This window comes from Neovison vison, chromosome 5 (assembly GCF_020171115.1).
Source record: "Neovison vison isolate M4711 chromosome 5, ASM_NN_V1, whole genome shotgun sequence".
Taxonomy (NCBI): Eukaryota; Metazoa; Chordata; class Mammalia; order Carnivora; family Mustelidae; genus Neogale; species Neogale vison.
In genome coordinates, this window is record NC_058095.1 from 60,002,783 (window position 1) to 60,026,119 (window position 23,337).

The window sequence follows — 23,337 nt, forward strand, 5'->3', positions numbered from 1 at the left end:
ACCACCCCGAGAAAGGACAGAAACCCAACGGCTCCAGGGCCCCAGGAAGAAAGAATGGCATCCTTTCTGGGCCCTCGGGTCAGTGGCTCTGGCCACAAATCTCAGATTTGTCCCTGAATCTCAGACTCGAGATGCACATTCTCCCTCCTGGGCATGAGGAGCTGGCTGGCCTCCTCAGACTGCGGGAGGCTCGGACTCGTGACGGCACCCCAGGACCGTGGGGAGGAGGGGGGTCTCACAAGCTGTTACTAGAGATGATGAACAACGTCCACCCCAGCAGGTGCCCAGGAGCCCGGCTCTCGTGACCCCCCCGCAGGGCTGGCTTCCTCTCGCTGGCGCCCTCCCTCCCCCCTGGCCACATGTTCTATTATGTCTGCACTCGTTCCATTTTTCTCTCTCTGCTGACAGACCTCCTGGGCTTACTCATTTACTGCAAAATGGCAGACTCGGCCTCTACGTGCCTGCCCCGGGATAACCCAGGATCTCCGTGCTTTGGTTCCAGTCTTCCAGGAGAGACACCCCGGGGATTCCAGCTCCCTTGGTCTAATTAGCTGACAGTCTGTGGTGAAGGGAACCATGGGGCTGGGAGGAGGCCTCCGTGACAGATGGGGCTGCTTTGCCCAGGACCGGAGGACAGAAAGTGCAGTGAGGCCTCAGGGAAACAGAGAGAATGGGGAGCCTGAGCACACACATCCATTCACCCCTCCGCTCGTCGCTCCAGCTTCATGGGGCGACCCCCCGAGGTGACCCCGAGTCTTTCCAGTTCGATCCCCACCGCGAAGTGCCAGCCCCTGGGTTTCCCCAACTCCCGACTCTCAGAAAGCCACACTCAAACGGGATGTTTGTTCTCTTAGCTGCTCAGCCCACGGTCGGTTCCCACGGCCTGCGCCAGCTGACCTGAGCAGGCAGGAGTACAGACCTGGGACGGCCGACCGGCATTTTGACCAGTGGGTCACAGGGGACCGGAGTCCTGGGGGGTTAGAAGCCCTTCTTAACCCCCTGTTTCCCATTGCGGGGCAGGTCAAGGCCCTCCTGGAAGAAATCCAGGAGCGAATGACGGACGAGTTTAACATGGCAGAGCTGCTGGCCAAAGTGGAGGAGCGCAGCCCCTACATCGTGGTCGCCTTCCAGGAGTGTGAGCGGATGAACGTCCTCACCCGCGAGATCCGGCGCTCACTGACGGAGCTGGACCTCGGCTTGAAGGTAAGGGGTGGGGGTCCTGGTGGGAAAGGGCACAGCCAGAGGACACAGCCGGACGCCCAGAGGAGAGGAAGAGGGGGTGCCGCGACCTGCGAGCTAGAGAGCTGTCCTGTAGCAATCCGAATGCCTGGGATGGCGTCCCTCCCAGAAACCAGGGTCTGGCTGGGCTGCAGAGGCTCCAAGACCGAAGTTCTATGACGAGCGAAGCCGTAGTGAAGTCAGAACGTGCTAGACCGGTCGGTCAGCGCACGCGAGCTGCCTGAGGAGGAAGCAAGAAGGAGGTTTTGACAGCCTGGTGTCTTCTGCTGACATCGGGGGCAAAGGAGCACTGGATAGGAGAGGTTCTAGAACCAGGTGGCCCGGGGTCACCCCGGCCCCTACACTTCTTTGCTGTGTGGCCTTAAAGTGGCCTGGATCTCGCTGGGCCTCCACCTCTCCACCTGTAACACAGGGACGATGGTCCTACTTCATAAGGCTTTGGAAAGGAGGAAATAAATTCATTTACATCGAGTGTTTAGAACAGTCCCTGGTGGGTAGTAAGTACCCCCAAAGTATCAGCTGATAATTATTATCGAGGCACCAGGGGCAAGAACGGTCTTTTACAACATCGAGGTTGTAGGAAAGACCCAAGAGCCTGCACAAACTCTGCATGAGTCTGTTTCTGTCCCCAGCGCCTCACATAAGTTTCCTCGATGTGCCAGGAGGGAACCATGTCAGGGGCCTGGCTATGGTGATTGTGCCCCTCCATGACAGCTACACGGGGGTCCTGCTGCCTCTCAGGAGCTGAGGAAGGGGCTGTCGTCAGCATATACGGGCGCGTTTGTGAACAGAACTGGGCCCAGACAGAGGGGAGGTGAGAACCCAGTTCTGTAGCTCGGATGTACACCGCCACAGGTCCCTGTGCGCACGAGGAACAACTGTGTGTTCTGTCGCAAGTGGTTCCCTAGAAACTGTGAAACAAGGCTGCGAATTCTGAATTAGTGGGCCTTTTTTTTTTTTTTTAAATCTGGTAATTTCCTCCTCCTCCCCAGTATAGGTGGAGGGAAGCAAGGAGAAAGGACAGGCAGAAAGGGATGTTGAAGACAGTAGTTGGTGATGTTTCCAAATTACATACCAGCTTGTAATCAAACGAAATGCAACATTCCATAGGACAATCTCGAAGGTGAAGGAGGACTTGGCAGGTCACGTGATGCAGCCCCATTATTGCGGCACGCGGGTGTCTACTAGTAGGGACTCGGGGAGGTCTGAGGCAATCCCAGCTTACAGGGTCCGTGCAACTGGGCCAGTTCGCTCATTTTTTCTTCCAAGAGCTGCAGCCGTGGTCAGGTGTCAGGAATCACAGACTATGCCTGGGCAGAGAGGAAGGGGATGGGCAAAGAGGTTTCTCTTTGCTCTCAGTCTAGTTCAGGCAAAGCGGACCGATGAGCTCCCCGGGCAGGTCTAAGCACTTCCCGCTGGAGGGTGCCAGGAGACCGAGAGGGGGGCCTTCCCTGCAGAAGGACGGCCTCGGAAGAATGAGCAGGCAGGCAGGTCACAACAGAAGGCACACAGAGAGATGCGGGAAGAGAAAGGAAGAAAGAAGGCTGTGGCATCGGGGGAGAGGCCAGCAGAGAAAGGGGGACTACAATGGGTGGGGCCAAGGGGAAGAATCTTCCAGAGGAGCCGACAGAGGTGCCCTCACCCTGCTCTACGAGTCCCCTGCTCTCACCAGAGCAGAGGGTCCACGCAGGTGAGTAAATGTGGTGACAGGCCGTCAGGACACCTCGGGTGGCCTTTTTCTCCTGGTCGCTCTGGGAGGTAGAGAAGAGATTATTTTTAAATGCCGTCACCTAAACCCAGTCTTGCGGCCTGGTTGTCGGACCCCCTGGAGGATTTCTCACAGTACGTGTCCCAGCTCCCCCGCTGCGGCCGGCGCCAGGAAACCTGTCCTCTGAAGCAGCGGCGAGGTGATTCTGGTGATGGGTCATTTGTGGAGCGCAGTGTTAAGATGAGCACATGGAGGAGAAAGATGGGGGAAGGGGCGGGCGAGGGGAAGGGCAGCAGAGGTCAGGGAAGGACGAGTTCTTAAGTCTAGGGGTCCACGGGAGAGCCCCACAGCACGCTGTCTGATGTGGCAGCAGCGAGCGTTCCTGGCTTCCCAGCCAGCCACTGTGGGACATACGGCTGGCTCTGCTGACCAGCTCACCTGGCAGGGGGCAGAGGGGACATTCGGGTCTATGGCCATACCACCCTGAACGCGCCCAATCTCGTCTGATCTCGGAAGCTAAGCAGGGTCGGGCCTGGTTAGTACTTGGATGGGAGAGGGGACATTCGGACTGAGAGTCTCCTGAACAGCCACTTTTTAAAAAAAAACGTATAATGTATTATTAGCCCCAGGGGTATAGGTGTGTGAATCACCAGGTTTACACACTTCACAGCACTCATCATAGCACATACAGTCACCAGTGTCCTTAGCCCAACCACCCTCTGCCTCCCCCCGGCAACCCTCAGTTTGTTCTGTGAGATTAAGAGTTGAACAGTCAGTTTCAAGTTCTGGGAGTGGGTCAGCTGGCACACAGAAGGACAGAGGGCCACTCACGCTGCCCAGCACATCAGATGGGGCATCAAAATTAGGAGATTAATTAAATTAATTAAATCATTAAGTCAGTACTCCTAGCATTTATGATAAACTTGTGTTTGTAACCATTCATAATTGGCTGGATGGGAAACCATAAAGCTACCAGCCAAAAAGTATCAGCTGAACTGGGAGGCATAGTTTGCTAAGCCCAAGGGCTGTAGAGGCTTTGAGCCACAAAAGTGGTGTAGGAAGATAGGGTAGGCACTGAAAAGAGGTCAGTTACCACAACCGTGTTCCCACAGAGAGGAACTGCCTTGGAAACTCACCACAGTAAGACATCTAGCTCTGAGCCTTACACAGTGAAAACAGGTTCTGCAAGTAGTCCGAGCTGACTGGTCAAAGGTACTGACTCCCAATAACCAAATGCACAAAAGCCTGATGTACAAAATTCCTAAAGGCCAATTTCTTTCTTTATATCAACTAGGTATAACTTCCAAAGGGCCATATTCTGATGCCAGTGGACCCAGAAAGTCCTCTGCCTAAGGACAAAAATTCTACAAGAAGCTAAATTCCTAGACCTTCACTGTCTACAGGAGCAGCCAATGATAGGTTAGCACTTAAAATGTGACTAGTCCAAATTGAGATGTTCTGTAAGCGTAAGTTAAGCACCATGCTTAGGAAAGAGACTAGGAAGACAGTGGAGTAGGAGGACCCCAAGCTCACCTCCCTCACAGATACAGCTAGGCAACACATCAGTGTAACTAACCCAGAAAACGACCCCAAAACTGGCAGAACAGACTCCACAACTAAAGGTAAAGAGGCCACAGCAAAGAGGGTGGGAAGGGTGAAGACAACAGTGGGGAGCTAAAGCAGCCATGGCAGCCACGGACATAGGGAAGGGGGAGAAACAGACCATCACACTAAGGAGCCCTCACACCTGGCTTTGGAAACCAGAGAGGCCAAATTACATGAGTTCCTATAACCAGTGTGACTTAAACCCTGGAATTTTACAAATCACCAGGCTCAGTTCTGGGAGAGCCAGAGGCCAAGAGGAAATGGAGTCCCCCACCTTAAGGAGGGGTCACAGCAAACAAACAGCCGTACAGATATACTATAGAAGCAGCAGGTTGAAATATGCCTAGGGCACAGGGGAGGGAGAGTTAGTTACGATCTCAGAGCAAGTCTGGAGAGGCAGAGATGCTAGGGAGGCTCCTGCAGGAACAAAGGGGCTGCCAGGTGCCATTTCCCTTCCCCCGCCCTCCAGCGAAACCACACTGCTGCCTATGGGAACCAGCGTGGGCACATTCATTACCGGATGTGCTTGCGCTACACCCCACTGCCTCCAGCCTGATGGCATGGGTTCCCTCCTCCAGAAGACCAGTGCAAACCTTTCTAAGACCACGTCTCCCACAACCCACACACTTTGCAGATCTACCCCTCCAACCTAGCCGGCCCATCCCCAGGGCAGCAGCAGGTCCCGTCCTACAGAGAACCAATGCATAAACCTCACCAATGCTGCACACCCACACACATTGCAGACCACCCCCCCCCAACACTCTCCAGGCCAGAGCCCATCCAAAGAGGTGCCTCAAAGCTAGCACAGTGATATCCAAGGGAAACCCCATCAGGCTGTGAGCCGATCTTCCAGCAGGAACTCTGCAGGCCAGAAGGCAGTGGCACGATATATTCAAAGTGCTGAAAGGAAAAAATCTGCAGCCAAGAACGCCCTCATCAGCAAGGCTGTCATTCAGAATAGAAGGAGACAGTTTTCCAAACAAAAAAGGAATTCGTCACCACTAAACCAGCCTTACCAAAAATGTTCAAGGGGACTCTCTGAGTAGAAAGGAAGGACCATAAGCCAGAATAAGAAAAGGAGGAAGCAAAATGGCAGTAAAATTAACTATACCTATAAAAATCATTCAAGGGATTCACAAGATAAAAGGAGATAAAGCATGGCATCACATACCTAAAATATGGAGGAACAAGGAGTAAAAATTTAGTGCTTCCAGATTTCATACTTAAGCAACCATTAATTTCCTATAGACTGCTATATGCAGAAGATGTAAACTTCGAGTCAAAACCCTGTAACAGATATGCAAAAAATAGAGAGGAATCCAAACAGATAACTGAAGCAAGCCAACTTACAGTGAGAGAGCAAAGGAAGAAAGGAACAGAGAAGAAATATAAATACAATCGTGAAGCATTAACAAAATGGCAGTAAGTACATACATACCTATGAATAATTCTTCAGTTGTAAATGGACAAAATCCTCCCGACAAAAGACACAGAGCTACAGAATGAATAAGGAAATTAGACCCATCTGCTTGCTGCCTACAAGAGACTCATTTCAGACCTAAAGACACATGCAGACTGAAAATGAAGGGATGGAGACGCATTTATCCAGGAAATGGATGTGAAAAGAAAGGTGGGGTAGCAATACTGACGTGAGACAAATCAGACTCTGAAACAGACTAAGAAGGGACAAAGAAGGACACTTAATAATCATAAAGGGGACGATCCAACAGGAAGATACAACAACTGTAAATATTTTTTAAAGATTTTATTTATTAGCGAGGGAGTGAGTGAGCACACAGCAGGGGAAGAGGGAGAGGGAGAAGCAGTATCCCCACTGAGCAGGGAGCCTGACGCAGGTTCGAGCCCAGGACCCTGAGATCATGACCTGAGCTAAAGGCCAATGCTTAACTGAGCCACCCAGGCGCCCCAACAATTGTAAATATGCACTCAACATGGGGGGACCCAAATACTTAAAACGGTTAATAATAATCAGTAGTAATAAAATAATAGTAGGGGCCTTTAACTCCCCACTTCCATCAACGGAGAGATCATCCAAACAGAAAGTCAACAAGGAAACAGTGGGTTTGAATGACACATTGGAGCAGATTAATTCAACAAATATTCAGAATATTCCATCCTAAAACAACAGAATACACATTCTTTCAAGTGCACATGGAACGTTCTCCAGGAGAGATGACGTATTAGGCCACAAAACAATCTCAACAAATTCAAAAAGATCGAAGTCACACCACGCATCTTTTCTGACCACAACACTACAAAACCAGAAAGCAACCACAAGAAAAAATCTGGAAAGAACACATGGAGGTTAAATAAGAAACTACTAAACAATGAATTGCTCAACCAAGAAATCAAAGAGGAAGTAAAAAAAATACACAGAGACGGGGCGCCTGGGTGGCTCAGTCGGTTAAGCGTCTGCCCTCAGTTCAGGTCATGATCCCAGGGTCCTGGGAGCAAGCCTCGCATCGGGCTCCCAGCTCAGTGGGGAGTCTGCTTCTCCCTCTACCCCTCCCCGCTGTTTGTGCATTTGCACGTGCTCTCCAATAAATAAAATCTTTTTTAAAAATTACATGGAGACAAATGAAAATGAAAGCACAAACAATCCAAAAGCTTTGGAATGCAAAAGAAACAATTCAAAATGGGAAGTTTATAGCCATACAGGCGTACCTCAAGAAGCAAGAAATATCTCAAACAACCTAACCTTACACCTAACAAGGCTAGAAGAAGAGGAATAAACCAGTGGAAAGAAGGAAATAATAAGGATTTGAGGAGAAATAAATGAAATAAAAACTAAAACAAAACAAAGTGAGAAACAAAAATAGAACAGATCAATGAAACCAGGAGATTTTTTTTAAAAGATCAACAAAATTGATAAACCTTTAGCAGACTCATGTAAAAAAAAAAAAAGCGGGGGAGGGGGTGCCTGGGTGGCTCAGTTGGTTGAGCACCCCACTCTTTTTTTTTTAAAGATTTTTTTATTTGTCAGAGAGAGGGAGAGAGAGAGAGGGAACAGGAGCCGTGTGGAGAGGCAGAGGGAGAAGCAGGCTCCCAGCTGAGCAGGGAACCCGACCTGGGACTCAATCCCAGGACCCCGGGATCATAACCCAAGCCGCAGGCAGACACCTACCAACTGAGCCAGCCAGGCATCCCGAGCACCCAACTCTTGGTTTCAGCTCAGGTCATGATCTCAGGGCCGTATCAGACTCCCTGCTGAGATCCTTTCTCCCTCTCCTCCTCCCCAGCCCGCTCAAGCACGCTCTCCCCAGCCCGCTCAAGCACGCTCTCTCTCGGATGGGGAATGGATACAAACAAAATCAGAAATGAAAGACAAGGAATATAAACCAACACTTCAGTAATACAGAAGATTGTTAGAGATGATGAAAGATTATATGCCAACAAATTGGGACAACCGAGAAGTGATGGATAAATTCCTAGGAGCATATAACCCCCCAAAACTGAATCAGGAAGAAATAGAAAATTTGAACAAACCAACTCCCAGCAATGAAATTAAACCACTAATCAAAAAACTCCCCAAAACACAAAAGACCAGGTGGCTTCCTGGGTGAATTCTACCAAACCTTAAAGAAGGGTTAATACCTATTCATCTCAAACTCTCCCGAAAAATAAAAGAGGAAGGAAAACCTCCAAATTCGTTCCATTTGTCTGGCGTCACCCTGACACCAAAACCAGATTGAAGACACCACATAAAAACAGAACTACAGGCCAGCATCTCTGATGAACAGGGAGGCAAAAATTCTCAACAAAATACTAGAAAACTGAATCCAACTATGCATTAAAGCGATCATTCACCACAATCAAGTGTGATTTATTTCTGAGATGGAGTGGGTTCAATATTCACTAATCAATCAGTACAACACATCACATAAATAAGAGGATAAAAACCACATGATCGTTTCAGTTGATGCAGAAGAAGCATTTGATAAAGTACAACATCCATTCATGATTTAAAAAAAAACAACAACACCCTCCAAAAAGTAGGGTTACAGGAACCTACGTCAACAAAATGAAGGTCATATAGGAAAAGGTGGAGAGAGAGGGAAAAGCATATTCCCTGCCGCTCAATCCCAGGACCCCGAGATCGTGAGCTGAGTCAAAGTCAGACACTCAGCCGACTGAGCCCCCCAGGTGCTCCAAGAATCGTGTTTGATTATTCAGATGTTTTAGGCGTCAGACTTTTGGTTTCCTAAGCTGCCCGTGGCTAAATCACCAGATCGGTTTCTGAATACACGAAGGACACTCAGACTTGAGCTCCAGCTCGCGGACTTGGAGAACTAGTCCAACTCTGTACTCTGAGCCACTGGGCGCTGACTTGAGAGTGCCGGTCTGATAGGGCCTTGCTTTGACCCTTTGCTGACTTACAGTCACCCCTCAGCAGGCAGCCACCCTGGCCCGTGTGCCTTCGGGTCCTCCGGCACTTTGTCAGAAGACCCAGCAGGGTGGGCTGTGGTCACCCTCAGGGGCACTGCCCATATCGTTCCCACTTTCCTCCTTCTCTCCTCCCCTGCTCCAGAAAAGTGAAAGCTGGTTGCAAAGACCATGTTCAGAAGGAAGAAAAAGTAGATAGGAACTGACCGTCAGGACAGGGTGCACCCTGTGGCCACTCGCAGAGGACAATGTGGGTGTTGCTGACCCCCTTGTGAGCCCAGCGCAACAGCTGCTTCAGACCCATCAGGGGTGCCCTTTCCGAATGGACGCTCCTGGCCCTCTGGAGGTTTGAGTCCTACATTTGGACTGTAGCCTAGGCATCTGAGCTTTATTATTTAAAAAAAAAAAAAAAAAAAACGCACGCCTCACGGACTCCAAAGAATGGAGACCTATAGGAAAAATAAGGTTTTTACTCGATTATGAAACCACGTCTTTATAGGGATGAATAAAGTGGGTAAGGTCACAGCTTGCTAGCCTTTGTATCTACAATAAGGGACCCCTCTCCACGCACCACCCCCTGCCTTCATTCTCCCAGATTCACCTGCCGTGCTGACATGCGGCAAGCAAGTCACAGGACCCTGTAATGCAGCATGTTCCTAAGACAGGGATTCAGCATTTACTTGGTCAGTTTTCTTTTAGTTGACTCTTGACCTGCAAGCAAGTAAGTTACAGATATTAATCAGCGGCACAGAGGATCCAGGCAGGAGGAATTTTGAGAAAATCAGGCTCGCACAAATGCAAACACGTTTCTGTATGTTACTATAGCTGGAGTCTTTAAGAAGGACCCACTGGCCCAGAGCTTGGCCAAAGAAATTTCCTGACTGCCCACCCCAGCCAATCTGGCAACACCGCAGAAAACTGATGTTTGCTGAACAGCTTGTGGGAAACACTGTCCTAGAGTCTATACTTTTCTCTCCTCTTAAGAAACGGACACAACTTAGACTTAGTGAATTTGTGTGGGGTCATTTCTTCTCAGCCCCTACAATGAAAGTGAGTCATTCCTCCTTCAGCTCAAGGTCATGGGAATACTGACCTCAGAAACCAACTACAAGATGAATGGTTTCCTCTTTTCCGGAATTGTTCTTCACTCTCAAACTGGCAAAACCTCAGAGACATTCTCGAAGTCTCTGTCACTTCCACATTCAATTAGCAAATGCAAAATCATGGTCAGAATGAATTAACACCATATTGTAAGCAGATGTGAGAAATTTTTAAGAAAGCCAAGCTACACATTTGATGTTTCTCTATCGAAATGACTTCAGATTTCCAAATGGTGTTAAAAATTAAGTATGGCACATTTTTTTAAGATTTAATTATTTTAGAGCAGTTTTTAGGTTCACAGCAAAATCAAGAGGGACATAGAGATATTTCCCACATACTCCCTATCTCCACACACAGCCTGCCCCACTATCCACATCTCCCAACAGCGTGGTCTCGTTTGTTACAAAAGAGGAGCCTACACTAAATTATCACCATCAGCCACAGCCCACAGTTTACAGTGGGGCTCACTCTTGATGGTGTACAGTCCAGCAATTTGGACAAGCATGAAATGACATGACTGTGAGTCTTGAAAGGGAAGAAGGAAGGCGATCCCTTCACTGTACAAGCTTACTATGGGGAGGCAGTTTCTGGGCTACAGTTCAGGAAAAGAGCCCCACAGTTCTACCAAACTGAGCACACAGACCAGAGCTCACGAAGGCCAAAGTAGTGGGGTTTGTAGGGCAGAGTGCCTACGACAGGGAGCTGCCCAGACAAAAAGCCTCCGACATCTGCAGAGGGAACCCCCAAAACTCTGGCTGGCTACAGCTCTGCACATAAGTGAGGAAAAAAATTAGCCAAGGCTGGGAAGGAACCGTAAGATAGGAGCAAAGAGAACAATTTTTAGAGCTCACACAGAGCTGGGAATAGTTTGTGTTCCCACTAGCTGGAGTACAAAGATTAAAAACAAAACAAAACAAAAAACGAAACAGCAACAACATAGGAAGTTTCAGGGAGGATTCTCAGAAGGGTATCAACTTAGTAAAAGGACTGAACTGGACCCAGACTAAGACTGAAAGCTGGTTTGTACTCCCCCTGCAGCAAAGCTGAAATGCAAGCCACCAACAGATCCACTGAGTTCAAGAAAATTAACTGCAGGCAAATAAATAAATAAATAAATATTTTTTAAAAATAGTAAATCTTTCTGGCACTATTTAAAGGAATATAATGAAATCCAGCACTCAGGAATATAAGATGTATAGTGTCTAACACACAAAAAACAAACTACAAGCATGTAAAGAAGCAGGAATATTTAGCCCATATCCAGAAGAAAAGTGGGTCAGAAAAGCACCAGAAATGGCAGGGATGATGGAATTCACATGCAAGGAGGTTAAGACAAGATCCTGAGTTCGCTGTGTATGTTGAAGACTGAAGAAAATGGGAATATGATGAAGTACAAATGGAACATATACAAAGAACATACAAAGGTGGAAAATATAGTAGCTGAATGAAAAATGAGACCTTCAGAAGACTTACAGCTGATGAAAACATAGCCAAAGACACTATCCAAAGTGAGGGGAAAAGAAAAAATACTGGAAAAAAGTGAACAGCACATCAGGGACCTGTGGGATAATATCTAGTGATCTAACCTATGTCCTTGGAGCCCCAGGAGGATGGAGGTGATGGGGAGGGTCAGAAAAAAATACCTGAGGAAATAAAGGCCATGGCTTTGCAAATTTGTCAGCAACTATAAACCCACAGGCACATGAAGCTCAACACACCCCATGTAGAGTCAACCTAATGAAAACTATGTGAAGGTACCTCATGATGAAGCTGGTGAAACCCGAGGGCAAAGCAGGTGGGATGAGGGGCAGGGCAGGAGGTGAGGTGAAGTATATGCAAAGGAGAAGAGAGACAAATGGCAGCAGACTTCTGGTAGGGAGCTATGCAAGCTGGAGACAGTGGAGAGAGAAGGTACTAAAGGAAAAGCACCAAAAAGAAAACAATAGGGGTGTGGGGTGGCTCAGTCAGTTGGGGTCTGACTCTTGATATCAGCTTAGGTCATGAGCTCAGGGATCGAGCACAGTGGCAGGCTTCCTGCTCAGTGAGGGGTCTGACAGAAATTCTCTCTCCCTCTCCCCACCCTGCTCTCATTCTCCCGCTCACTCTCAAATAAATAAATCTAAAAAATAAATAAATAAGCCCAGAACTCTATGACAACCAAAAAAAAAAAAAAACTTTCAAAAAAGAAAACTAAATACAGGCATACCTCATTTTGTAGCATTTTACTCTACTGAGATTCACAGATTTTTTTTTTTTCCCCAAATAGGATTGTAGCAAACCCTGCAATCAAGCACGTTTATAGGCCTCGTTTTTTTCCAACACCATTTGCTCACTTTGTTTCTCTGTGTCACATTTTGGTAATTCTTATCATATTTCAAACTTTTTCATTATTATATTTGTTATGGTTACCTATGATCAGTAATCTTTGATATCATTATTGTAATTGCTTTGGAATGCACAAACCATGCCCATTTACTTTTTTTTTTTAATATTTTTTATTTATTTGAGAGAAGAAATGAGCAAGAAAGAGCACACAAGCCAGGTGGAGAGACAAAGGGAGAAGCAGACTCCCCACTGACCGGGAAGCCTGACATAGGCTCAATCCCAGGACCCTGGGATCGTGACCTGAGTCAAGGCAGACCCTTAACCAACTGAGCCACCCAGGTGCCCCACCAGGTCCCCCAACTAGGCCCATTTAAAACAGCAAACTTGGTATATATTTATGTGTTCTGACCACTCCATTGACCAGCCTCCCTCTGTCTCACCCTCTCCACTGGCTTCCCTCTTCCCTGAAACATAACAATATTGAAATTAGGCCAACTTTAACCCTACGATGGCTCCTAAGTATTCAAGTGAAAGGAAGAGTCCTATGTCTCTCACTTGAAATCAAAAGCTGGAAAGGACTAAGCTTAGTGAAGAAGGCATGTTGAAAACCAAGATAGGCCAAAAGCTAGGCCCCCTGCACCAAATGGATTACCTATGCTCTGAATGCCGAGGAAAAGTTCTTAAAGGAAAGTACACTGCTTCTCCACTGAATACACAAAATGGTAAGAAGGAGAAACAGCCTTCTTGCTGACACGGAGAAAGTTTTAGGGGTCTAGACAGAAGGTCAAACAAGCCCAAGCATTCCTTTAAGCAAAAGCCTAATCCAGAGCAAGGCCCTAATGCTCTTCAATTCCATGAAGGCTGTGAGGGGTGAGGAAGCTGCAGAAGAAAAGTCTAAAGCTAGCAGAGGCTGGTTCAGGAGGTTTAAGGAAAGGAGCATCTCCACAACATAGAAGTGCAAAGTCAAGCAGCAAGTGCTGATGCAGAAGCTGCAGTAAGTTCTCCAGAAGATGGAGCTAACATGACTAATGAAGGTGGCTACACTCAGCAACACATCTTCAGTGTGGATGAAACAGCCTTCTACTGGAAGAAGACGCCATCTAGAACTTTCATAGCTGGAGAGGAGAAGTCAATGCCTGGTTTCACAGCTTCAAAGGACAGGCTGGCTCTCTTGTTAGGGGCTCATGCAGCTGGTGACTTTAAGTTAAAGCCAATGCTCATTTACTATTCTGAGAATCCCAGGGTCCTTCAGAATGATACTAGATCTACTCTGCCTGTGCTCTATCCATGCAAAAAGAAAGCCTGGATGACAGCCCATCTGTTTATGACATGGTTTACAGAATATTTTAAGCCTCCTGCTCAGAAAAATGCCTTTCAAAATATTACTGCTTGTTAACCATGCACCTGGCCACCCAAGAGCTCTGATGGAGATGTAGTGAAATTTATGTTGTTTTCACCCCTGCTAACACATCCATTCTGCAGCCCATGGATCAAAGAGCCATTTCAACTTTCAAGTCTTACTATTTAAGAAATACATTTCGTAAGGCTCTGGCTGCCATAGATAGTAATTCCTCTGATGAATGTGGACAAAGTCAATAGGTAACCTTTGGAAAAGATTCACCATTCTAGATGCCATTAATATTTGTGATTCATGGGAAGAGGTCAAAATATCAACATGAGCAGGAGGACTCTGGAAGAACTTGATTCCAGCCCTCCTGGATGATTATGAGGGTCAAGACTTCAGTGGAGGCAGTCACTGCAGATGTGGTGGCAACGGCAAGAGAACTAGAAGCAGAAGTGGAGCCTGAGCATGTCCAAAGTGCTACAATCTCCTGATAAAATCTCAGTGGATGAGGAGTTGCTGCTTATTGATGAGCAAACAATGTGGTTTCTTGAGATGGAAAATACTCCTGGTGAAGACGCTGTGAAGACTGCTGAAATGACAACAAAGGATTGAGAATATTCCATGAACTTAGCTGGTAAAGCAACAGCAGGGTTTGAGAGAACAGACTCTGATTTTGAAAGAAGCTCTACTGTGGGTCAAATGCTATCAAACAGCATTGCATGCTACAGAGAAATTGTTCATGAGAGAAGGAGTCAATTGATGTGGCAGATTTCACTGTTGTCTTATTTTAAGAAATTGCCACTGCATTTACTGGAATATGGTCACAACCATTAATTCACACATTGCGTATGGCTGCTTTTGTGTAACAACTGACGAGGTGAGTAGCTGCAACAAATATCATGTGGCTTATGAAGCCGACAGTATTTACTATGTGACACTTTACAGAAAACTTGCCAACCCCGTCCTAGGGCAACCACTGAAGTAAGTAAAATATGGTAGATTTAAACTCTGTCCTATTGATAATTACATTAATTATAAATGTTCCAAGCATCCAAAGTACTCATTAGAACTGTCAGAACAAATAAACAAGATGTAACAATATGCTGTTGTGTCGGGGATTCTGTCCCCAGATCACTCCCACAGTTGAAGACTGGATCTCAGCATACAGTACACATATGACTGAGACTGTTATAATGGGCCAGTAAGAATACACACACAGCTGGATCATGGAGGAAGAAGTCACAGAAGGAGTAGGAGAAATCCATATGCAGACTTCCTTCTGCTATCTCCCTCCTGTGAGATATCACACAGACTATGATCCTATGTCCAGAGAAAATATTTTAGGAATGAAAGGAAAATCATAAAGGAACTTGTCACCAAAAAAACCAACCCTAAAAGATGGGGGCTGGGGGGTCTGAGATTGTGATGTAAGTAGACCCTGAACTCAACTCCTCCACGGTTACATCACATCTACACCTATATATAGAACAATTCCTCCTGAAGAGGAAGCGAGGGCTGACTGAACAGCTTCTGCACAACAAAGGATAGAGAGTCTACATATGATGGGGAGGGATAGTACTGACGGACGGGGAGCAGATTCATCTGCCAGAAGGGAGATGAGAGAGAAGGGGCCAGAATTTTATTTGAAGAAATAATAGCTGAAAACCCCCCTAACCTGGACAAGAAAACAGATATCCAGGTCCAGGAACTAAAAAAGTCCCCAATAAGATGAACTCAAGAATGGTCTACACCAAGACATATAACAATGTCAAAGATTAAAAATAAAGGGAGCATCTTAAAAGTATCCAGAGAGAAGCAACTAGTTATATACTGAAAAACTGGAAAGCTTTTCCTCTAAGATCAGGAACAAGACAGAAGGATCACTCTCACTACTGTTATTCAACATAATTCTGTAAGGCCTAAACACAGCAATGTGACAAGAAAAAGAAATAAAAAGCATCCGGATTGGTAAGGAAGAAATTAAACTGTCACTATTTGCAGATAACACGATACCATACACAGGAAACCCTAAAGACTTCACCAAAAAAACTATTAAAAGTAAAAAATGAATTCTGTAAAGTTGCAGGATACAAATACCCAGAAATTCATACTGTTTCTATACACTAATAATGAAGGGGCAGAAAGATAAATTAAGAAAACTATTCTAATTGCTTCTTGGCCTTTTGGCTAAGAATAAGTTCTATTTACAATTGCACCAAAAAGAAGAGAAATACCTAGGAATAAACTTAGCCAAGGAGGTGAAAGACCTGTACTCTTAAAAAGCTCTGGGCACTGATGAAAGAAACTGAAGATGACACAAACAAATGGAAAGATATTCCATGCTCATGGACTAGGAGAACCATATTGTTGAAAATGTCCACACAACCCAAAGTGGTTTACAGATTCAATGCAATGCCTATCAAATTACCAATTGCATTCTTCACAGAACTAGAACAAATTGTCCTAAAATTTATACAGAATCACAAAAGACCCCAAATAATCAAAGTAATCCTGAGAAAGAAGAAAACTGGAGGTATTACCACCCCAGATTTCAAGGTACACTACAAAACTATAGTAATGAAAATAGTATGTTATTAGAACAAAAAAAGACACATAGATCAATTGAACTAAAGAGCGAGCCCAAAATAAACCCTTAATTATATGGTCAATTAATATATGATTAAGGAGGTAAGAATATACAATGGGAGAAAAGATGGTCCCTTCAATAAATAAATGTGCTGAGAAAACTGCACATTTACCAAAAAAATGAAAATGGACCACTTTCTAATAATATACAAAAATTAACTCAAAAAGGATCAAAGACCTAAATGTGAAACGTGAAACCATAAAAATCCTAGAAGAGAAGAGAGGAAATTTCTTTGACATCAGCCACAGAAACATTTTTCTAGATTAAAAAAAAAATGAAATACCTACACGCAAATCTAACAAAACATGTATAGGACTTGTATGCTGAAATCTACAGAACAGTGATAAGAGAAAATAAAGAATACAGAAATAAATGGAGGGACATACCATATTCATGGATTAGAAGATTACATCATATGATGTCAATTTTACTCAAATTGGTATACAGGTTTGATGCAATTCCTATCAAAATCCCAGCAAGAACCTTTTGTAGATATAGGGAAGATCATTCTAAAATTTATGTGGAAAAGCAAAGGAACTAAAATAGTGAAGACAATTTTGAAAAAGAATAAAGTAGGAGGAAGCAGTTTCCCTTATTTCAGAAATTGTATAGTTACTGTAATCAAGACTGTGTGTTATTGGTAGAGGGACAGACACACAAAACAGAATAAAGAAAGTGGAAATATCTCAAATGATTTTTGACAAAGGTACAAAACCAAGTCAATGGGGGAAAGACAGCATTTCAGAAAAACAGTGCTGGGGGCACCTGGGTGGCTCAGTGGGTTGAGGCCTCTGTCTTTGGCTCAGGTCATGATCCCCGGGGTCCTGGGATCGAGTCCCACATAGTGCTCTTTGCTTGGCAGGGAGCCTGCTTCCCCCTCCCTTTCTCTGCCTGCCTGCCGCTCTGTGTCAAATAAATAAATAAAATCTTAAAAAAAAAAAAAAAAAAAAGAACTGATACAGCTCAACACCAAAAAAGAAGTAATCCACAATCTCTCATCATTAGAGAAATGCAATTAAAACCACAAGGAGAGGGCGCCTGGGTGGCTCAGTGGGTTAAGCCGTTGCCTTCGGCTCAGGTCATGATCTCGGGGTCCTGGGATCGAGTCCCGCATCGGGCTCTCTGCTCAGCAGGGAGCCTGCTTCCCTCTCTCTCTCTCTGCCTGCCTCTCCATCTACTTGTGATTTCTCTCTGTCAAATAAATAAATAAAATCTTTAAAAAAAAAAAAAAACACAAGGAGAAATTGCCTCACACCTGTCAGAATGGCTAAAATCAACACAAACAACAGGTGTTGGCGAGGATGTGGAGAAAAAGGAACCCTCTTGCCCTGTTTGGTGGGAATGTAAACGGCTGCAGCCTCTGTGGAAAACAGTATGGAGATTCCTCCAAATGTTAAAAATAGAACAACTATATGATCCAGTAATTCCACTACTTGGTATTTACCCAAAGACTATAAAACACTAATTCAAAAAGACATGTGCACCCCGATGTTTACTGTAGCATTATTTACAACAGCCAAGACATGGAAGCAACCCAAGTGTCCATAGATGAATGGATAACGAACATGTGGTACACACACACACACAGAAATATTACCCGGCCATAAAAAAGAATGAAATTGTGCCATGTGCAACAACGTGAAGACATCTAGAGAGTATAATGCTAAGCAAAACAAGTCAGAGAAAGACAAATACCATATGATTTCACTCCTATGGGGAATTTAAGAAACAAAACAGATAAGCAAAGGAAAAAAAAAGAGAGACAAACCAAAAAAACAGACTCTTGACTAGAGAGAACACACTGATGGTCACCAGGGGGAGGTGAGTGGAGGGATGGGTGAAATGGATGAAGGAGATTAAGAATACACTTCTCGGGGGCGCCTGGGTGGCTCAGTGGGTTAAGCCGCTGCCTTCGACTCAGGTCATGATCTCAGGGTCCTGGGATCGAGTCCCACATCGGGCTCTCTGCTCAGCAGGGAGCCTGCTTCCTCCTCTCTCTCTCTGCTTGCCTCTCTGCCTACTTGTGATCTCTCTCTGTCAAATAAATAAATAGATAGATAGATAGATAGATAGATAAATAAATAAATAAATAAGAATACACTTCTCGGGACACCTGGGTGGCTCAGTTGGTTGGGCAGCTGCCTTCGGCTCGGGTCATGATCCCAGCATCCTGGGATCGAGTCCCGCATCGGGCTCCTTGCTCAGCAGGGAGCCTGCTTCTCCCTCTGCCTCTGCCTGCCATTCTGTCTGCCTGTGCTCGCGCTCTCTCTCCCTCTCTCTGACAAATAAATAAAATCTTTAAAAAAAAAAAAAAAAAGAGGGGCGCCTGGGAGGCTCAGTGGGTTAAGCCGCTGCCTTCGGCTCAGGTCATGATCTCAGGGTCCTGGGATCGAGTCCCGCATCGGGCTCTCTGCTCAGCAGGGAGCCTGCTTCCTCCTCTCTCTCTGCCTGCCTCTCTGCCTACTTGTGATCTCTCTCTCTCAAATAAATAAATAAAATCTTAAAAAAAAAAAAAAGAATACACTTCTCATGATGAGCACTGAGTAATATACAGAATTCTTGAATCACTATATTGTACACCTGCCACTAATATAACACTGCATGTTAACTATACTGGAATTAAAATTAAAAAAAATAAGAATGATAACACGGGACGCCTGGGTGTTTCAGTCAGTTAAGCATCTTTGGGTCAGGTTGTGTGATCCCAGGGTCCTGGAATCGAGTCCCGTGTTAGGCTCTCTGCCCAGCAGGGAGCCTGCTTCTCCCTCTGCCTGCTGCTCCCCTGCTAGTACTCTCTCTGTCAAATAAATAAAGTCTTTAAAAAAAAAAAAGAATGACAACTATAAATGCTGGCAAGGATGTGAATAAAAGGAAGAACTCACACATTGCCGGTAAGAATATAAAACGGCCACTCTGGGAAACAGCTGGACAGTGCTTTAAAAACTAAATATGTCAATACCACACAACCTAAGAATTACACTTCTGGGTATTTATCCCAGAGAAATGGAAACTTAATTTCACAGGAAAATCGACACATAAATGTTTAGAGCAGCTTCCTTTGTAATAACAAAACCTGGAAAGAACCCAGATGTCCTTCAGTGGGTAAAATGGGGAAACAAACAATCGCCATCTATCCTGTATTAGTTTCCTCTTGCTGCTGTAATAAGTTACCCCAGACTTACTGGCTTTCAAGAATTTATCTTACAGTTTTAGAGGTCAGAAGTCTGAAATGGGTGCCACTTAGCTAAAATCAAGATTTGGGCAGAGCTGTATTTATTCTGCAGGTTCGAGGGAAGAAGTTAGGAAAGGCTCACTTGCCTTTCCCAGCTTCTCCCATCCTTGACCAGTGGCTTCTTTCTCCATCTTTAAAGCCAGCAGCATAGCATCTTCCAATCTCTCTGATTCTGACTCTCCTGCCTGCTTCCAACCCCAATAATCCAGGATAAGCTCCCACCCCCACTTTAAACTCCTATCTTAATCACATCTGCAAAATCCCCTCTGCCACATGAGGTCACATCTTCACGGGTTATAGGGATTGAGACGTGAACATATTTGGAAGGGTCTTTAGTCTGCCTACCACACATACTATGGAATACTACTTAGCAATGAAAAGGAATCAACAATTTGGTACAGTGAAACGCCTGGGTGAATATCCAAATAATTATGCTTAGTGAAAAGCCAAGCCCAGAAGGTGAAAGTTTTGATAAATTATTCCATTTATATAATACTGCTGAAAAGACACGTTTATAGAAGGAGAGAACCGATCACTCATTACTAGGGTTATGGAAAGGGTGAGGCCAGGAGGAAAGTCAGTGTGTCTAGAAGGGAGCAACGTGAGGGACACTATGGTGACAGAAATGTTTGTATTTTCACTGTATCCATGTCAGCATTCTGTCTGTGATACTGTATTACAGTTTTGCAAAATGTTAGCACTGTGGACACCTGGGCAAAGGGTACACAAGACCTATCTGTATTATTTCTTACAACTGCAAATGTGTCTACAATTACCTCAAATAGCTTAATTTTTTTCTAAAGATTTATTTATTTATCTTAGCATGGTGGGGGGTGGGCAGAGGCAGGGAGAAAATCCCAAGCAGACTTTCCACAGTGTACAGAGCCTGATGTGGGGCTTGGTCCCAGGACCCTGAGATCACAACCTGAGCCGAAACCAAGAGTCAGACGCTTAACCAACTGAGCCGTCCTGGTGTCCCTCAAATAGTTTAATTTAAATAGAAAGCAATGGAAATGCTTCCCAATAAATTTTATGAGGCCAGAACTGACCTGATACCAAAACTAAAGATACTATGAGAAAAGAAAATGAAGGACAAATATTCCTCATAAATCCAAATACAAAAATCCTTAGCAAGATGTTGGTAAATGAAATCATACAAGAAAAGGTTAGTACATCATGGTCACATGGGGTTCATCCCAGAACTGTTCATCCCAGAACTTTCAAAAATCAGTCAGTGGAGTTCACTGTATGAATGCACTGCATAAGAAAACCATGTGACCATTTTCATAGATGAAAAAAAAGAATTTTATAAAATTTAACATCAACTCTTGATTTTAAATATCAGAAAAATAAGAAAAGGGCCTTTACTCAAGTAAATAAAGGACACCTAAGAAAAACCACAATTAATTCTGAAAGACAATTTTTTCCCTCTGAGTTTGGAAGTAAGCAAGGATGTCCGCCCTTATGACTCATTCATCATTGTAAAGAAGGTTCTAGATACTGTAATGGGGTAAGAAAAAGTTATGTGGATAGGCTCTCTTAAAAGAGAGGGTTTGAACTCATTCATTTTGTTCCCTTTGCACTAAATTTAATTTTGATATTTAATGTTATTTTATTAAATCAACTATTTTTAGGGAAACCTTATTAATAGCTAGGTTTTATAAACTCCACATAATAAAGAATTAGTGGGGCTGCTGGGTGGCACAGCTAGTTGTTAAACGTCTGTGACTCAGGCTGTACTCTCTTGGTCTGGCTGACCTGGCACTGCTCTGATGGGGCTGTTTGCCTTTTCTTTAAAATATTAAGGTATTTAGATCTGAAAATAGCCCAGCCACTCGATTCCACGGTATTTTCTATATACACACTAGTTACGCTTTTTGAGGTTCATGACGAAGTTAGTCACCTGTTTCCTATAAATCAGGGGTCAGAGGGTTAGCTATCACTTGGAACCTGAAACAAGTTCCTCTTTAAGGAAGGTGTGCTTAAGTTTTTTGTTTTGTTTTGTTTTGTTTTGTTTTAAGCACTTCCAAGAGTTAGGAAAGAGCTGGGCCTAGAACTGCATGGCCCAGTGTCCCATCCCACAGGCAGGGTAACTCTAGGTCCCACAGAGACCTGACATTTCAGCAGTCTGCACTTGGGGCCAGCCAAGCGGCCTCAGTGCACACGGGCTGCTCTAACTGAACACGAGCTGGGTGGCTCATCAGCAATGGAAATGTACTTCTCACGGTCCCAGAGGTAGCGGTAGATCTGGCGTCTGGGGCGGGGGGGCCCACCTCCTGGTTCACAGTCGGGTCACTTTCCTACCCCGTCCTCACAAGACAGAAAGGGCAAGGGGGCTTTCGAGGGGCTGTTTTATAACAAGAGTGCCAATCCCATGCATGAGGGACCCACCTCACGAGCCCATCACCTCCTAATGCCATGATCACACTGAGGTGTGGGTGGGCAGGGAGGGACAAATTCACTCCCTAACACAAGCCACGTCGTGTCCTCGAACCCCTGCACAGAAACTGCTGTGCTAGAGGTGGGTATTCTTCAAGAAATTGCTAGAGACCCTTGTCATAACCAGAGTTACAAAATCGACTGTAACAGTGGTTTTCAGTGGAACCTTTCTTTACGAATTTTACGTCGTTGGAAGAGGGCTCCTTCCAAGCGGGCTGTAAATCTAATACGTTGCTTCCAGAGGAAACCCTTGACTTGGGGCAACACAGACCTTCCAGGCTTGGGCCTTGGGTGCTTTGGAACTGTACACAGAAGCCTGCAGGGCTGCTGCGAAGGATGGAGGAAACCTGAGCTTGGTAGATGGAAGGAGCAGGGAATAAATAGGGGGTCTGAGGTCTGCAGTGGACATTAACTACTGCCAGTAGATGGGTGTAGACTCTGACATCATGGAGCAGGGAGAGTTTTAAAGTCTGCAAATCAAGTATTAGACAGGGACAGTCCCTGTGTCCTATCTCCTGTCTGGCTGGCTGTGTGCCTTAAGCCAGTGGTCCGTAAGGTGGATTGTTTCCAGGGACTTGCTACCCCTCACTCTCTGCTCTCTTGCTCTTTCTCTACAGGGGGAGCTCACTATGACCGGGGATATGGAGACCCTACAGAACGCCCTGTACCTGGACACAGTGCCAGAGCCCTGGGCCAGGCGAGCCTACCCTTCCACGGCAGGCCTGGGAGCCTGGTTCTTGGACCTCCTTAACCGAATCAAAGAGCTGGAGGCCTGGGTAGGAGACCTGGCAATGCCATCCACGGTGTGGCTGACTGGCTTCTTCAACCCCCAGTCCTTCCTCACTGCCATCATGCAGTCCACGGCCCGCAAGAACGAGTGGCCACTGGACCAGATGGCCCTGCAGTGTGACGTGACCAAGAAGAACAGGGAGGACTTCAGGAGCCCCCCTCGGGAAGGGGCCTACATCCACGGCCTCTTCATGGAAGGCGCTCGCTGGGACGCACAGGTAAATCTTGGGGGAGCCTCAGGGAATCCTCTGTGGGCTGATGACCTTACATACTGCCTCCACAGAGTGTGACCCTGAAAAGGGATGTCCCGGGATCTTCTGGCCTAGCTACCCTGCCCTTGAGGCTAGCCAGCCACTCTCACAGAGCCAGGGGTGGCACGAGGAGCACAGACTCCGCAGAGTGCATAGAGTACAGTGACAAAAAGCAAGGGCCCTGGACCCAAGCACCTGGGTCTGTACCCCGTCACCGCCATCTACTGCCACTGTGACCCTGGGACATGGTTC

General features: G+C 45.7%; 1 protein-coding gene across 1 annotated transcript in view; it reads left to right on the forward strand.

Annotated features, from left to right (window-relative positions):
• DNAH9 (dynein axonemal heavy chain 9) overlaps positions 1 to 23,337 on the forward strand; it is a 334,218-nt gene that overhangs the window by 304,222 nt on the left and 6,659 nt on the right. Inside the window, exons 67-68 of the mRNA XM_044249120.1 lie at positions 1,021 to 1,203; positions 22,663 to 23,052. Coding sequence (XP_044105055.1) covers positions 1,021 to 1,203; positions 22,663 to 23,052 — 573 coding nt within the window. The remainder of the gene's footprint in view (positions 1 to 1,020; positions 1,204 to 22,662; positions 23,053 to 23,337) is intronic.